The sequence below is a fragment of the Polypterus senegalus genome, chromosome 14, assembly GCF_016835505.1.
Source record: "Polypterus senegalus isolate Bchr_013 chromosome 14, ASM1683550v1, whole genome shotgun sequence".
NCBI lineage: Eukaryota > Metazoa > Chordata > Cladistia > Polypteriformes > Polypteridae > Polypterus > Polypterus senegalus.
The window spans coordinates 57,382,312-57,401,369 of record NC_053167.1 but is presented as its reverse complement, the minus strand read 5'-3'; the positions used below and the strand labels follow the sequence as shown (position 1 = coordinate 57,401,369).

General features: G+C 36.1%; 1 protein-coding gene across 4 annotated transcripts in view; it reads left to right on the top strand.

Annotated features, from left to right (window-relative positions):
- Positions 1 to 19,058, top strand: part of asxl1 (ASXL transcriptional regulator 1) — a 138,982-nt gene that overhangs the window by 71,563 nt on the left and 48,361 nt on the right. For 3 of the 4 annotated variants that reach the window (XM_039736124.1, XM_039736122.1, XM_039736126.1), the window contains 4 exons: positions 2 to 110; positions 1,273 to 1,393; positions 10,554 to 10,654; positions 12,876 to 12,960. In XM_039736124.1, coding sequence (XP_039592058.1) covers positions 2 to 110; positions 1,273 to 1,393; positions 10,554 to 10,654; positions 12,876 to 12,960 — 416 coding nt within the window. The remainder of the gene's footprint in view (position 1; positions 111 to 1,272; positions 1,394 to 10,553; positions 10,655 to 12,875; positions 12,961 to 19,058) is intronic. The other variant, XM_039736125.1, reaches the window with a different exon arrangement.

Below are 19,058 nucleotides of genomic sequence, written 5' to 3'. Positions count from 1 at the left end.
GTGGAACCTCACCTCTAGCTTGCCTCAATACAATGCTTCATTCTCAGTGCAGAGGAGAGGATGGGATTTTCTTCAAGCTTCCTGGCCGGCTTAGCTTGTTTACTTTGAAGGTGAAGCATTTTTTTTTTTAATTTCAGTTTTTTATACAAGTGTCCAAAAGTTAGTTTGTATATTTATAAGATGTCTTCCTTGTGAATTATTTTCATGAACGTTTTTGGCTTTAGGACATTACAGGCCAAAATACGAAAATAGGGCATCCTCTTTTGAGTCATCCTTCTATCTGTAACAGGAGTAGCAAAACCTGTTGTAAAAGTGGAGTACGTTGGATAAAAACACACGTGTAAATTGAATTAGTTCCTGTCAAACTTCTCTAACAGAACTGAGAGCCAAACAACAGTTTTCTTTTGATTGTTTATTCAATATTTTGTTAATACTTTTAGTACTGTCATTGCTACATTCACATACATTATACAAGACACAGCACTAATAGCCTCCAGAATCAACAATTGAATATATTTCAATGAAAACAGATTTTTAATTCAAAGCATCCACATCTCAGGTGTTAGTCAAAGTGGTGGTTTTAGCTTATACAACATATATTCAGTCTAAAATGTATGTTATTCAGCGGTTGTTCAATTAAGGATCAATAACTAATCGGTCACAAGATACAGTAACAAACCTGTTTGTCAAAAAATTGGCTTACTAGGGCGTCCATAACAGCTGGCTGTCTCTACTAAATCAGATCATGCTTTTTATTCGCATGGATCTGGGACAAATTACACAACACTTTTTGAGCAAACTCAGAAAGTGATGCAGCCTACTAAAAGTAAAGTGTCAGTGTCAGTACCTTGTATTCAATATGTGCTTCTCTCCAGGAGATCAATCATTTTTAAACCCCTTTAATCATCTTCTACATTGGTTGTTGGCCAGGGGCTGTCCCTGCAAGGCCATTGCAGAACCCACTCATGCATCCAAACGTAAACTCACTCAAAGGAAATTTAACCTAAAAGTGTACGTCTATGGGGATGTGGAAGCAAAATTGGAGGACTTTGCTCTCCGCAAGTTTTTCTTGATTCAGTCTGGCTTCCCATTGATATCGGGAAGCATTTCTCACAAATTGAAAGAAAAACATATATCTTTATCGATTTCAGGTTGTACCATGTCTCTCAATTTAATTTGTGGGATGTTCACAAATAGCTATTATTTTTAGCTGATGTTAATATTTTTAATTGCTGTACTTTTATTAAATCTTTTCTCATTTTTCCTCCCTAGAAAAATGCTTCACTGTGGTCTAAAAACCTGGCTGCACCAGAAGGTGAGGATTTAGAAGACTCAGCTGATTTGGAAAGCTGCGATTCAAATGAGACATGCAGTGCAAGTGGAGAAAATGATAGTATGTTTTTTTTTGTGTGTGTGTTTTTTTTTTTTGTTTTGTTTTTTGTCCCCCAAAGTAGAGTAGAATTCTCTTATAGTGTGTGTTTTAAATCTATTATTTCTTTGGTAACTGATGTAAGTGCAACAAACTGGACCAAATATGAGTATTTTTTTTTTGGTTAATTTGAAATTATACCTTTAGTGAAGTCTTCTTTTGTTTTGATAGTATGGTAACAAGCACTTTACACATTAGGGCGAAGTGTTCATAGTTGCACCCTCAGGTTCTGAGTCATAAATTTCAGTTTTGCTTTAGGCACTGTCATTATGAGGTTAACTTGTTCTCTCTGTGTCTGTATAATTTTTTTTTAAGGATTTCTCAGTATTTGTCATCCAAGAATGTGCAAGTTACATTTGCTAAAACTAAATTGGTTTCTTAATTGATATATTTGTTAGTATGCCTTGGTAAACAAGTAGACAATTTGTATGCATGTACATATAGTTATGTACTCATTCAGTCCTTTACTTTCAGAATTATTTTTCCAGGCAGTCCTTGAAACAATTTATGTTCAGCACTAGTCACAGAGAAACTTTACGTTTTGTACAATAGATTTTAGTTTTTTGTGCTGCAAATCGCACATCTTCTCCTACCTTCTGTTGCAGTTTCCCCACACAGGCTTAGTGTTTTATTTATTAATTGTTGTGGTGTTGCTTTTGTCTTTCATTTCACACCTGGAATAAACTAAGTACATACATACATTTTCATACCATCTTCTTCCAGTGCTGGTTTATGTGGGTGGGGACAATGCCTTTTCTGTCAGCCCTGGGCCCCTAAACGAAACACCCCCTTTAACCAAAGGCTGCTCTTCAATTTTATTTCCCATTTGAAATCATACTTATATCTAAATGGGGAGGGTGAAGCAAGCAAGATTAGAAACCAAATCAAAAAACATAACATGCTTTTGTCGATCCTTTCGGTAGGGTGGGGATAATACTGTGAACAAGTCACAAGCTAAAAGGCCCTTTTTCCCCCACACTTTTTTTCTTTCTCGTGTGCTCAGGAACCAATGATGCGACCTGCACGTTACAGTGACAGTCTTTTTCACCAGCATGCTGAGAAATGTTGCAGGCATGCCACGATTCTTCCAAGTTATACCAAGCAGTACTTGTAAATCAAGGTGATCTGGCTCACAGGATCCTCATTTTTGAGGACCTGAGTGGCTGGACCAGGCCAAGATGACAGGACACCCACGTAATACCTGGCTGAGACAGATAGAGGGTTATTTCCGGAAGGGTGGAACTCAACTGTTTTGTCATGTATTTGGTGCAGCAACGCATTATACCAGTGCATGCTTCCCTGACTTGACCTGACTGAGTCTTTCAGCACACGTGTCATTCTTAATAGAGTCAAAACTGACCAGAATTTGATTCAAGCTTTGTGCAGAACAGTGTGCAAAGATAAGCTGTCATACAAGCAATTTATTTCCTATCTTTTACACACAGACAACTGTACAACATTAGAAAGGTCTGTAACTTCGCTATCCTGGGGTGATGAGGCTTCCACTGTTTGTGGCTTGATGTAGGTGTGGTCTTTGATAAAAGCAGATTTACTCTGGTGATACGCTACTTTCCCTGGCATATATGTGTTCAAGTCACATATTTTTATAATGAAAGAGAGCAGACAGAATGGAAAGTTATCATTTATTTGAAAATAGACACCGTTGGATATACAGTGATCCCTCGCTATATCGCGCTTTGACTTTCGCAGCTTTACTCCATCACGGATTTTAAATACAAGCATATCTAAATATATATCACGGATTTTTCGCTGGTTCTCGGATTTCTGCGGACAATGGGTCTTTTAATTTATGGTACATGCTTCCTCAGTTTGTTTGCCCAGTTGATTTCATACAAGGAACGCTATTGGCGGATGGCTTAGAAGCTACCTAATCAGAGCATGTGTTACATATTAACTTAAACTCCTCAATGATATACGATATGCTTCCCGTGCGGTGCTTGATTGTTTGCTTTTCTCTGTCTCTCTAACTCTCTCTGACATTCTCTGCGCCTGATGGAGGGGGTGTGAGCAGAGGGGCTGTTTGCCTAGAGGATACGGACGCTCCTCTAAAAAATGCCGCTTTATAAAGGTGCTTCGGTATACTTAAAAGCCCAAAAGCACATATTGATTTTTTGATTGTTTGCTTTTCTCTCGCGCTCTCTCTCTCTCTCTGACATTCTCTGCTCCTGACACGCATTCCTTTGAAGAGAAGATATATTTGCATTCTTTTAATTGTGAGAAACGACTGTCATCTCTGTCTTGTCATGGAGTACAGTTTAATCTTTTGATTAAAGAGTGTTGTTTAATGTCTAGAGGGCTCTAATAATGTTAACAGTGTGGGAGAGTTTATAAGGGCTTAAAATATATAAAAATAACCATACAAACATATGGTTTCTACTTCGCGGATTTTCATCTATCGTGGGGGGTTCTGGAACACAACCCCCGCGATCGAGGAGGGATTACTGTATAAAAATACCATTATTGCTTTTGATTAACTTGTGGGTTTCTTTAAACATACACAAACAAATTTTGTGTATCTGGCTGTGAGACACATGTTGCTACATGAAAGAAGTCTGGAACAACTGAGATTCTTCCTAGAGGTAGCTAGCATCCAGTTAAACTAAGAAATCTTTGGAGAATGACTTTGGTAAGAGAAATAATTACATTTATATACTTCTTTTCTAACCTACTCATAGAGCTTTACATAGACTGTGGGAACCACTTCCAATTCCCACAAATGTATAGCTTCCACAAGGATTATGCAATGGTAGTTATTCTTGCTTCAGTAAATGTACCACACATTAGCTATTAGATGGTGAATGGGTGAGAGCGAGTTAGCCAGGATGGCACAGGGGATAATTAGTGGGTGGGAATTACCAGCCTATAATGAGCAATTTAGCCAGGACATTGGGAAACACCCTACCTATTCTTTTTCTAAAGATGCTCAGGGATTTTTTATGACCATTGAGAGTCAGGATCTTGGTTTTATAGCTCATCCAAAGGGCGGTGCTAATTTTTACAGCACAATGTCCCTGTCACTGCACATGGGCGTTACAATCCACACATAGACCACAGAGTAAGCACCTTCTGACATCAGCCCCAACATATTTTCAGCAATACGATAAAATACAGTACAACTTATTTTGTATAGTGCTCTTCACTGAGTGTAGGTACAGAGCGCTATGAAAAATTCTCAGTTAAAATACAAATATAAGTAATTACTAAATACAGAATTAGTACACGTAAAAATACAGATTTGTTAAAATGCACAGAGTACTTGGTAGAAACTGATTTAACATTAGTATTGGTCCATTAATTAATTAATGTACTGTGGCTAGTTGACAGTGGCAAAAATTAAAATTGTAAAAGAGAAAGTCAAAAACAAAATCAGACGCAGTCAAAGACCTGTAGAACTCCGCCAACTAGCTGTGTACCCACTCCCTTGGGCATTATATAGTGGAGTTTGTGCTGGGCCGGCCAATCTGATAAGAGAACCTATTTTATCTGGGATGGCTTTTCCCCATCTACAGGAGTGCAGTAGAGTAGTGGCATCACATGCCACATCCTGATACAGAGAAGAGAAACAGAATTATTTTTCTGTACGAATAACTACAAACAGAAATGCAGTATGCACAGCCAATTAGCAGCTCTATAGTGATGATATTCTGGACTAAAATAACATGCCTTCAGCCTGGATTTCAGAGTTGAGACCAGGGGAACATCTCCAACATTAACAGGCAGATCATTCCATAGATTTGGTGCCCTGTAACTAAAAGCTCCATCTCTCACTGTTTATTAAGAGTCCAAGGATTAATAAAATGACTATCATGTTGATCTCGGTGTACATTCTGGTTTGTAAGTAGTGGAAAGTTCAGGTAAATAAACGGGGTCTTTGCCATTTAAGGCTTTATGTGTTAAAAGGAGGCTTTTAATATCAGCCCTCTTGCTACCCAAATTATTCCTAGATGGTCTTCTGTCAAAGGGTAGACTAGGCCTAAACATGCTCAGCTTGAGGTGGATTATTATTAAGTGCAGGTGGTATGGCTGCTCGAATTGACCAAGACCCCTAGAATCTGACTGAGCTCCACAGAGCCTTTTTGGAGATGGAAGAAACTTAAAGAATTACAACCATCACTGCAACACTCCACCGATCTTGGCTGTATGGCTGAGGGACTAGATGGACACCTCTCCTAAGTAAAAGACACATGAACACCTACTTTGAGTCTGCAAAAAGGCACCTCAAAGACTTTGTGAAACAAGATTTTCTGGTCTGATTACTGTATATCAAAATTGAAGTGTTAGGCCTCTATTCTAAGCATCCCATCTGCAAACAAGCTGCACAGCTCATCACCTGCACAATACAATTCGAACAGTAAACTATGGTAATGGCAGCATCATGTTGTGCAGTTGTTTTTTAGTAAGAGGGACTAAGAGACTATTCAAGGAAAAGGGAAATCTGAATGGAGCAAAGTACAGAGGTACCTTTAATGTAAACCTACTTTGGTGTGCTCTGAACCTCATGTGGGGCCAAAGGTTTGCTTTCCAACAGGATAGTGACCTTAAGCACAAAGCAAAGACAACTCTATGTGAATGTCCTTGTGTAGCCCAGCCTGAGCCAGGAGTTGAACCCAGTCGAGCATCTAAGGAGAGATCTGAAACTAGTTGTCTATCCAACCTGACAGAGCTTGAAAAGATCTTCAGAATGGAGAGAAGAATGGCTGAAAATCCCCAAATCCAGGTGTGTAAAAGGTGCTGCCTCATACCCAACCCAACTTCAGGCTAGAATTGCTGCCTAATTTGCTTCAGCTAAGTACTTGCATCAGTGTGGTTTTTGTTTTATTTCTGGACTAATTCCATCATGAAATAAAATTGGAATAACTAAAGTCTTTTTTTTGTTTTGATTTTCAGACTTTATTAAATTAAACTATGCAGGTTTTTTACAAACCGGATTCCAAAAAAATTGGGACACTATACAAATCGTGAATAAAAACTGAATGCAATGATGTGGAGGTGCCAACTTCTAATATTTTATTCAGAATAGAACATAAATCACGGAACAAAACTTTAAACTGAGAAAATGTATCATTTTAAGGGAAAAATATGTTGATTCAGAATTTCATGGTGTCAACAAATCCCAAAAAAGTTGGGACAAGGCCATTTTCACCACTGTGTGGCATCTCCCCTTCTTCTTACAACACTCAACAGACGCCTGGGGACCGAGGAGACCAGTTTCTCAAGTTTAGAAATAGGAATGCTCTCCCATTCTTGTCTGATACAGGCCTCTAACTGTTCAATCGTCTTGGGCCTTCTTTGTCGCACCTTCCTCTTTATGATGCGCCAAATGTTCTCTATAGGTGAAAGATCTGGACTGCAGACTGGCCATTTCAGTACCCGGATCCTTCTCCTACGCAGCCATGATGTTGTGATTGATGCAGAATGTGGTCTGGCATTATCTTGTTGAAAAATGCAGGGTCTTCCCTGAAAGAGATGACGTCTGGATGGGAGCATATGTTGTTCTAGAACCTGAATATATTTTTCTGCATTGATGGTGCCTTTCCAGACATGCAAGCTGCCCATGCCACACGCACTCATGCAACCCCATACCATCAGAGATGCAGGCTTCTGAACTGAGCGTTGATAACAACTTGGGTTGTCCTTGTCCTCTTTGGTCCCGATGACATGGCGTCCCAGATTTCCAAAAGAACTTGAATCGTGACTCGCCTGACCACAGAACAGTCTTCCATTTTGCCACACTCCATTTTAAATGATCCCTGGCCCAGTGAAAACGCCTGAGCTTGTGGATCTTGCTTAGAAATGGCTTCTTCTTTGCACTGTAGAGTTTCAGCTGGCAATGGCGGATGGCACGGTGGATTGTGTTCACTGACAATGGTTTCTGGAAGTATTCCTGAGCCCATTCTGTGATTTCCTTTACAGTAGCATTCCTCGTTTGTGGTGCAGTGTCGTTTAAGGGCCCGGAGATCACGGGCATCCAGTATGGTTTTACGGCCTTGACCCTTACGCACAGAGATTGTTCCAGATTTTTTTGAATCTTCGGATGATGTTATGCACAGTTGATGATGATAGATGCAAAGTCTTTGCAATTTTTCGCTGGGTAACACCTTTCTGATATTGCTCCACTATCTTTCTGCGCAACATTGGTGATCCTCTACCCATCTTGGCTTCTGAGAGACACTGCCACTCTGAGAAGCTCTTTTTATACCCAATCATGTTGCCAATTGACCTAATTAGTGTTAATTGGTCTTCCAGCTCTTCGTTATGCTCAAATTTACTTTTTCCAGCCTCTTATTGCTACTTGTCCCAACTTTTTTGGGATTTGTTGACACCGTGAAATTTTGAATCAACATATTTTTCCTTTAAAATGATACATTTACTCGGATTAAACGTTTGATCTGTCATCTACGTTCTATTACAAATAAAATATTGACATTTGCCATCTCCACATCATTGCATTCAGTTTTTATTCACAATTTGTTTAGTGTCCCAACTTTTTTGGAATCCGGTTTGTAAATAATGCGTATGATCACCACAATATAGTTGCAACTTTTGTCTAATTTGATTTTTTTTTTTTTTTTTGGGTGTGAATAAACCTGGAAAAGGTTAAAGGTTCGGCAGTTGAGTGGAGACTTAGGTTTGAAGGTGGGCAAACCACATTTGTGTATGGATTTAAGGGGAAAAAAATAATATTCACTGTTTACATTTTAGATTTTAATGATGAGTTTTGAGCTCTTACACCAGGATTATGAGTGCTTCCTTGGTGGTTATGCAGTACAAAGTAGGGCAGCAAGGTGTGAGATACATAAGAGTTTTGAATTGTAAATACCTTCTTTTGAACTAGGTGAGGCAGTATTGAGTTGCAAAGACTAAATTTAGCTTATAAATTACTCTCTGAAAGGTAGATAATTATAGCGTAAACAAGAGAAAGACTATTCATCTTTGCAGAAACTTTTCTGCTTGGTCCTGACTAAGTAGCAGAGGTAGTACTTTGAGATCCAAAGTATAGCCTCTTGCATAACCATGGAACTGATGGATTGAGTGAGTTCACAGACTTGTAAAATTACAACAGAAATAAGGTCTATGCGGATTTTAAAGTCAAAGCCAATTAATTATAATCTATATCGGTATGAGGTGCATAAATTGTACTCCAGGCTGAAGGTACTGTTATCATAAGGAAAACAGGAGGAAAGGAGAGGGTTAAAAGGAAAAAAAGCATTGAGAAACATGTTCAAGTAATGTGAAAGTTACAATCAGAAAAGTGTGATGAGGAAAAGTCCTATGTAGAGAGCCAAATGCAGCAAATCATTGTAACAATATCAGCAAGAAAACCTTATTAACAGGAGGCAACTGCAGTTGAGAACGATGACCGATCTGTTTACTTGTAGAAGTGAAATTATTAAAAGTTAGATACTTGGTAGAATGAAAAGGAGAACCACCAATAGAAGTAGCACATACAGTCATATGAAAGCAGATATTACTGGATAGGCTTAATAAATAACATTCTATTCAATTGTAATTTTAGTTTTACATTTGAAATTCAAGAAAGTTTGGATTTAAGCTCTCAAAAATGTCTGATTTTTGCCTAAGGTACTTTTCATTATTAAAATCGGGAATGTGGGTTAATTTAAAGAATTCAATTTTTTTGTTTTTATTATAAATTCAGATGTATTTATTTATTTTTAATGTGGTCAGACTTTTCTTTCATAATCTCTCATAGCAGAATAGAATGGTTTCAGTGACATCTTGGAAATCAGACTATCGGAGCACCAGCTCCACTGGTATAGAAATGTTTTCTTTCATATGCATTGGCGCCATAGCATGGACATGTATTTGTAATCCTCAACCATTGCAGCACTAGTATTGTTAAGGAAAGTTAAATATTAATAGGATATGTGCTTAAATTATTGATAAGTAGTTTTTCTCTTTCAAATAGTAAATAACTGCTTTTTGGAAAATCTGTTGCGCAGATTCCCTTTTTTGATAAGTGTTGGATATGTGTCACTGCTTTACATGATCTTTTTGGTGAAAATTTCCATAGATGTTCCATAATCCTCAGACCATACTGATCAAAAGTATGCTCCTGCATGCTTTGTTCTTTAAAACATTACCAGGTAACTGGTGCCATTTCAGATATATTGGCTTTGAACTCTTCATTTTGTCCAGAGTCGGTCAGTTTCAGGTGTTAATGTCACTTCAAGTTATTGTGTACAATGGAATTCTTATATGTCGCCACAGAACAGCTGACAAAACCACAATAAAAAAATAAATAATATACACTGAATGCAACACACACTGTTTTGTTATGTTGTAACATTTGTTCAGCAATCCTATGACTTGTGAGTAGAAATTAAAACATGTGCAAATTTGCCTTCAAATTTAACTTCAAGATATTGAAATGCAAAATAAGAAACATTCCTTCCTTATATTTACTTTCTACATGGCATACACATGATACATGTCATATGTTTTTGTTAATGTAAATATTTTTGTTTCCTTAGCATAATTTTATTGACCTCAACTTTGGACCCCAATGGGCTATATTCATTATAACATGTAAAACTGTAGTGCTCCGGTAAGAAGTATATGCTGAGAGTTGTACTATTTAAAGGGATTAAATGCTTGAGCAGGTTATCCCAGATACTGCATGTTGTTCTGTTTGTTTTTGAGTAGCAAGGGACTCAGTGATAGATTTTTTTATTTTTGCTTTTATTTTTTTTACTTTCCTAACATTACAAAAGCATTCTTTACACAGCAATTCTGACAAAAGCACTTTTCACACAGTATTTCTGACAGGTTTACTATTTGCATTATTTGTTTTCAGCAGTTGAATTTCTTGTTTGTTCAGCCATCTGTTCATTCCTTATATCAGATTCAGTGTTACTATGTATTTTCTACTGTGTTCATTCTGAAGCCAAAAATGGCAACTAATTTGTCAGCCTTTGTAGCAGTTAAGTTACAACAATTTGTTTTAGTGCACATATGTGCATGATTTTTGTGTTAAATAGGAGAAATGTTTCTCTCATAGCAGAATTGAAACTTTGTAAATGAGCATGTATATTTAGTTATCACATTCTAAAGTTTAATTTTTGTGTTTGTTCTTATGTACAAGTTTCTCTAGATGAAACCTCTTCAAGTGCTTCATGTTCTACTATATCTCAAAACAAGCAGGCACCTCCATCCAGGCAGAGTACTCACAGAGCTACACAACAGGTACAATTGCAAACAGCCCTTTTCAGTTATGTTTTCCCTTATTTTTTCTTTTTACTGGTTATAATATTGTCTTTACAGTATTCTGCTACAAAATGTGTGAAGAAATATTTACAGTTTTTACACTTAGCTCTTATATGTAGTGGAATTCACTTTCACGTCCAGAACCACCTGCATTATACCGACTATTATAAACTTTATCTGTGGATAACAATTGGATATTTCATTTGTGCCTGTGTCCAACAGGGACGGTTTGCTCCACAAATAAACCTGGTTCAGTGGTAGGAAATTCACATTGAGAACATAGTTCGAGCTACAAAGCCAGAAGGACAGCACTATAACCACAACAATAACAAAAAATAGTTTTCTGCAGGCCATTACAATCTCTGCAATAGGTATTTTAGTAACTATCTTTTAATCTGTTTAAATGTTAAAGTATGTTTATGTGAAACACAAAATTTAATGTCTTTCGTTTCATTAGTGTTTTTCCTTGAAATACTAATGCTTAAACACACCAGCAGTATCAGTACACCATCCAAATATCAATATTATCATCAGTCTGCAAAAAAAAAATATATATGTATAGCGCTCAGGCACTAGTTATCATAAGGTAAAGTCTAAAGAATGGATCATCCTGATTCAGATGGTTGTATATCAAGTCTTTGATATATAGTGCGGCAATGAACCCTAGAGAATTAGAAACCACTGTATTTAGCCTTTACGGAACAAATGAATTTACATTACATCAGTCATTAAATGTTTCAGATGTTACACCAATTCGATTGATTAATTTAACCCTAACGGCAACACTCAAGGTAATTAAATGCAGAGCCTTGTCTTTCTTTAAACTAGTATGTAAGTATCCAAACTGATTTTTAGCCATCTGTAGCTTATTGGTTTATGTAAGGTATGGCTTGACACTGTGGTAGTGATATTTCTTTTTTCCCTGTCTTCACTGAAGTTTTTTGGGTACAGAACTTTAGAGAGAGAGGCCAGTATTCCTGGCTTAAGGGTATAAGTCAGGTTGTTTTCGCTTATGTTTTCAATTTTGCCATATTCAGTTAGTATTACTGTGTGAGCCATTCCTGTCTACTTCAGTCACTTGCTCAAATCATGTGAATTTCAGTACAATGCAAGAATTTTTTTCCTCACCATGAATGAATCACAATCCTCTTCTAAGACACTTTTCCAAAACTGATTATCTGGAAAAATGATGCAAGTTTGAGGGCAATATGTATTATTATTGTTTTGGAAAAATTGTTTGCTGCATGGTTTTCAAAGCCTGTGGAACTTTAAACATTCGTTTGTATGGCTGATCGATGGACAAAAAAAATGTACATTTTTTTCCTACCATGCTCCCCATTATGCAACTTCTTCAAAGTTGGCAGCTATTACTATTTTTATCATTCAGAAAGTTTTTTTTAAGTAGCATAGAAAAGGTACATAAAGTTAATGAAAATCTATACCGGTGGCCAATTTTTAAAGGGCTATAAAGAAAAGCACATTAGTAATTTCAGAGCATATGGTAAGTGAAAACAATTCCTTAGTTTATGTTAAGAAAAACCTTTTTTGGTTTTGGAAATATTTAAAATCTTTTGAAAGGTTCCAAATGCTAAAGATGGTCAGTTCCCCCATCTTTGAAAGATACTAGCTGGGAGCAGGAGGGTGAAAAAAATTTGAAAAGATTATTTTTGCCTATCAATCGGCCATAGAAACGAATGGGAAAAGTTTCAGAATTGTTTAAAAATCATGCAGTGAACCTCCATGGAATGACCCATTTTAGAAAGGAATAGACCACTGAGATGGCTTTCAAGGAAGCTAACTTGTTTTCGGGCTGATTCAGGAAGCTCAAGAAATACAAGCAAAGCAACATAATGAACAAAATAATTCATTCAGGATTTACTTACAATAGTATACATTTATTTGCATTAATGCATGTACTATAGTGTATAATTTTAATGAAGTAATATTTTCTTATTGTACATTCCAGTTATGTTGGATCCATACCTCTTACTTTATTAAATAAAAACTGACCCATAAATATATTTTATCTTTTAGTGGGAATAAGAGTTTTTGCTAACAAAAAGCATTTGTGATCAATCAGTGGAACAAGATGGAACAATTGAAGAATCTGTTTTTAAATTAAATTCCTTGCTTAATTAATTTTAGTTTATATTATGAAGACACTTTATATATGTTTTTTCTTTTCTTCTGGTCACTGTAGTCTGGAAAGCAGAGGAAAAAAGGTGTAATGATGCCCCGTGTGGTGCTGACTCCTCTCAAAGTGAATGGAGAGCATGTTTCTTCAGGTAATAAACCTTTATTTTATTACTGTAATTGGTATATGTAGAAAAATATCCTTCAAATATTTTTTTCTAAAACTGTTTTTATAAGTTACTGGTCTGCAGGATGCCAAATCATATTTCTGGTTCTTTCTGGCACAAGGCAAGAGTCAACTGTCGACAAGAAAACCAGTGATCTATTACTTGGCATAAACGCACACATTTCATGCACATTCTTGGTCATCCTGGCTATTCATCTTTCAGTCAGTTTTCTAACTTTCTAATCTACTTTATAGTCACTTGTGCCAATGCCTATCCTGGCAATCCAGGACTTTAAGCTGCAATAGGCCTTGAATGAGGTGCCAATCTGTCTTGTGCACCCTAATACCTGCACCCAATATAAGACGTCTTTGCAGTTCCCAGTTAAAATGACTTCAGGACTTTGGATCTCTGAAATCCTGGTACTAATTGTTGCACTACTGTGCTTCCTAATTATAATTATAGAACCTTGTAATATCAGTTAATTTCATTAATTGAATGGAATTTTTTTTTAAGTTTTCTCATTTAAATGCCTGTTTTTAGTTATGAGCTGCTTATCTAAGATTATATAAACTAAAATTTAGAGATTTGTTGCAATTTCATTAATATATCTTATCATTGGCTTCTTTTGTGTAGCTCGTATTATATCTTTCTTTTAAAAGTACTAAATGTTGATTATTTACTTTTGACAACTTATTTTATTTTTTTTTTTTTTTGTGCCATTTCTAATAATTGTCCTCCAACTTGCAGGGAAAACTTGAGGGTTGGTGGCAGGATTGGCACTTCAGCCAGTGTTAAACTTCATACTGTTCCACTCCTTTCGAACTAGTGTGGTGCTGAGGTCACGTTGCAAGGCTGCACTTGGGTTCTGAGGTGGTTTATTGTGTGGTGGGTGCAGCAACACACTTGTATTAGTGCATGCTCCCAACCTCCTCCTCCTTCTAATAATTCATAAATATCAAGTTCTGCTGTCTAAATTAAAAAAAAAAAAAAACTGCGTAAGTAATTAAAGTAGATTGAAGTAGATTGTTGTTTTCTTTTTACATGTTTGTAGGTTTTAGTTTTGTGGGATATGTAATATGTAAAGTATGTCCTCTCATGCATTATATATCTCATTTCAGTGGCTCAGGCATATTCACAGTGGTACAGTGTAATATGATTCCCTCCAAAACTATTGGCACACCTAAGCAAGATCATTAAAAAGGGTTATTAAAAAAGTAACCTTTTGGTAAAATACCTTAATCTCACACTGAAAACATCAGAGAACTCCAATCTTTAACTCAAATTTATTTATGAGAAAAAAAACCTTCATCAAGAAGTAATTTTTACTAAAATGACATGTGCCATAATTATTGGCACCGATTGAAATTTTTATGAGAAAAGTTTACCTTTCAAGTTGATCAGAGTGTGAAACAACAATAACAGCAATAACATTTATTTCTATAGCACATTTTCGTACAAAGGAGGTAGCTCAAAGTGCTTTACATGATGAGAAAAAATAAGTAAAGTAAAACAAATTAGAAATAGATTTTAAAAAATAACTAAAACATGACATGCCAAAAACATTAGATAAGAATAAATTATCTGAAGCATAACAGTTGGAAGTCGGAAGTTTACATACATTTAGGGTGAATTCTTTAAAAGTCGCTGTATAACTTCTCCACAGATTTTATATTAATAATTAATTTGGCATATCATTTAAGACATCTACTTTATATAGGGAAAAAGTAATTTTTTCACAACCATGTTTACAGGTGGAGTATTTCACTTATTGACTATATCACAATTCCAGTGGGTCACAAGTTTACATACACTTTGTTCATATTTGGTAGCATTGCTTTTAAATTGTTTAATTTGAGCCAAACATTTTTGGGTCACCTCCCACAAGTTTCTTACAATAAGTGGCTTTGTGATGGCGACTGCAGTACCTTGACCTTTCTGTCATTAAGCCATTTTGCCAAAACCTTTGAAGGTTTTCCTGGGGTCATTATCAATTTGGAAGACCCATTTGTGACTGAGCTTTAGCCTCCTGGCTGAGCTCTTGAGATGTTGCTGCAGTATATCTACATAATTGTCCTTCCTCATGATGCCATCTATTTTGTGAAGTCCACCAGTCTCTCCTGCAGCAAAACACCCCCACAACATGATGCTCCCACTCCCATGCTTGATGGCTGGGATTGTGTTCTTTGGCTTGCAAGCTTCACACTTTTTTCTTCAAACACAGCAATGGTCATTATGACTAAATAGTTCGATCTTGGATATTTCAGAACAGAGGACATTTCTCCAGAAGGTAATATCTTTGTCCCAATGTTCCATTGCAAACTGCGGTCTGGGTTTTTATGGAGGCTTTGGAGCAGTGGCTTCTTCCTTGCTGAACAGCCTTTTGGATTATGTCAATATAGGACTCTTTACTGTGGTTTTAGATACTTGTTTCCTCCAGCATCTTCACAAGGTCCTTTGCTGGGATTGAGTCTTCCTTTTCGTGCCAGATTACTTCCTTCTCTAGGAGACAGAATGTGTCTCCTTCCCGAGAGGTATGACGGCGGTATAGTTCCATGATGTTTATACTTGCGTATTATTGTTTGTACAATTGAATGTGGAACCTCCAGGCATTGGGAAATTGTTGCCAAGGATAAACCAGATTTGTGGAGGTCCACAATTGTATTTCAGCTAAATTTATTTTGGCTGGTTTCTTTTGATGTTCCTGTTATATCAAGCAAAGAGGCAGTGAGTTTGATATTCGGCCTTAACTTGCATCCATAATTTGACTCCATTTAGGTTAATTGGCTATCGGAAGCTAATTGTCTAATTGCCTAAAAGCTTGACATCATGTTATGGAATTTTTGAAGCTGTTTAAAGGCAGAGTTAACATAGTGTATGTAAACCTGTGACCCACTTAAAATATGATATACAGTAATCCCTCCTTAATCGCGCGGGTTGCGTTCCAGAACCCCCCGCGATAGATGAAAATCTGCGAAGTAGAAACCATATGTTTGTGTAGTTATTTTTATATATTTTAAGCCCTTATAAACTCTCCCACACTGTTAACATTATTAGAGCCCTCTAGACATGAAATAACACCCTTTAGTCAAAAGTTTAAACTGTGCTCCATGACAAGACAGAGATGACAGTTCTTTCTCACAATTAAAAGAATGCAAATAGATCATCTTCTCTTCAGGAGCAGAGAAATATCTTCTAAGCAAACAGCCTCTGTGCATACAGCCCCTCTGCTCACATCTCCTCCGTCAGGCGCAGAGAACGTCAGAGAGAGAGCGAGCGAGATTACAGCAAACCATCAAAAAATCAATAAGTGTGCTTTTGGAAGCACCGTGATAAAGCAACATTTCTTAGAGGTGCGTCCGTATCCACTAGGCAAACAGCTTCTGTGCAAACAGCACCTCAGCTCACAGCCCCTCCGTCAGGCGCAGAGAATGTCAGAGATGGTGAGATAGAGGCAGAGACAAGCAAACAATCAAGCTCCGCGCGGGATGCATATCTTATAGCATTGAGGAGTTTTAGTTAATATGTAATACATGCTCTGATTGGGTAGCTTCTAAGCTATCCGCCAATAGCATCCCTGGTATGAAATCAACAGGGCAAACAAACTGAGGAAGCGTGTAGCATAAATTAAAAGACCCATTGTCCGCAGAAATCCGCGAACCAGCGAAAAATCTGTGATATATATTTAGATGTGCTTACATTTAAAATCCGCAAAGGAGTGAAGCCGCGAAAGTCGAAGCCCGATATAGCGAGGGATTACTGTAGTCAATAAAAAGTGAAACAGTCTGCCTGTGAACATTGTTGGAAAAAATATCTTTATCCCTGCATAAAGCAGATGTTTTAAAAAATATGCCAAATTTATAGCTTGTTAGTATAAAGTCTGTGGAGGGGTTATAAAGTGAGTTTTAAAGAATTCACCAGAAGTGTATGTAAACTTCTGACATTCAACTGTATATAAGTCTGGAGACGACAAATGAATTTTGCTTTAAACTGGGTGGGAAAAATTAGATGACTAACTGAGTGTCACATTTCTAAACCAATTCAATTCAACACCTCATGAAGTTGGCACTCAAAGTCGAGGCAGTGATTTTAAACTGGAAAGATCAGAGGTGCTCTCAATAACCTTGTTCCAACATACAGCAAGCTTCTGTTTACAATGACTCGTTTACATTCAGAGTCTCCTGAAATTCTTTTTTTTGTCTGTCAATATGGGGTGCTGTGTGTACATTAATGAGGAAAAAAATTAATTTAAATGATTTTAGCAAATGGCTGCAATATAACAAAGAGTGAAAGATTGAAGGGGGTCCGAATACTTTCCGTACCCACTGTGTGTGTGTGTGTGTGTATGTATATGTATATATATATATATATATATATATATATATATATATATATATATATATATATATATATATATATATATATATATATATATATATATATATATATATATATATATATATATATATATATATAAAATGTGGCCCTAATATGCTTCTGTACTCAGATGGGCATTAGCATATCATAATCTCTTGGACCAATAGCGTGAGTATTCTGCATTTGACTTGTACGACCGACATAATTTCCATAATACCGGAAATTATATAGTAAAATCAAGCCACGACTTATCCAAGGGAGAACTTAAGCGCGAGAATGGACGGTAAATAAAAATCTTCTGGGATTCCAAGACCGAAAGACCACCTAGCCCCCACTTAGCATTTTGTGTCACCTTTATAGAAAACTCTAGCAAGACTTCACCACATATCTGCCAGCTGAAGCATACTTAGGCCAGAGGGCAGTGGTACATAGCATTACCATAGAGTACCAGAAAAAAATGAATATATACAAAATTATTGTTTTGTGACCAGCCTATAAAACGGCAAATAGAATTACATTTTAGTAGAAAGGAATCAATTTATTTTTCCCCTCAGTGTGAACACTAGTATAGTGATGATGCTAGCAATTTAAGTAATCTAGGTAGAAAGACAGATTAAAGAGGTGCATTTTTGGCAGGTTTTTTTTTAAACTGTTCAACTGTACTGGCCTAGTGTATCCTTAACAGTAAAGTATTCCATATTTTGATGCTTATAAACAAGGCTGCCTCACCAGTTTTTATACTTCATACTCAGAACACTACACAAGCCAGTGTTAGAAGATTTAAGTTTACAATTGGATTACAGTTAGGAATTTTGGAGACAAGCAGTCCAAAATATAAAAAAGTTCTAGATTGTTTAGAGCTTTACATAAAATTAAAAGTATTTTTAAATCAATCCTAAAGGACACAGGTAGCCATTGCAGTGATGCCAAGATTAGTGAAATATCCTCAGATTTTAATCTCTCCTTAGTAAAAATTCTTGCTGCTACAATTTAGACTAATTTCTGCTGACTTTTTTTGCCAATCTTGATAGGAGTGTATTGTAAAAATCTAGATGACTATCACTGAATCTCAAATGTCGCAGGTAGTTTTTACTTCAAGGCTTATTTTGTAAAGACAGATAACTTAGTTTATTTCTAAGATCCTTGTTTGTTTTTTTTGTTTGCTGTCAATGATTAAAAATTCTGTTTTTTTTTTTTTTTTTTCCTTTGGTAAGTTTGAGGAAATTATTACTCATCCAATCAGTAATGCTAAGACACTGGGGTCAGAGGATTCAGATCCTCGGAATCATCTAGACCTGTTGACACACAAATCTGTGTATTGTTTGCATAACTGTGACAGTTATATATATATATATATATATATATATATATATATACACACAAATATATATATGTGTGTGTGTGTATATATATATATATATATATATATATATATATATATATATATATATATATATATATATATATATATATATATATATATATATGTGTGTGTGTGTGTATATATATATATATATGTGTGTGTGTGTGTGTGTATGTATATATATACAGTCATGTGAAAACATTAGGACACCCTTTGAAAGCATGTGGTTTTTTGTAACATTTTTAATAAATGGTTATTTCATCTCCGTTTCAACAATACAGAGAGATTAAAGTAATCCAACTAAACAAAGAAAACTGAAGAAAAGTCTTTTCAAGATCTTCTGTAA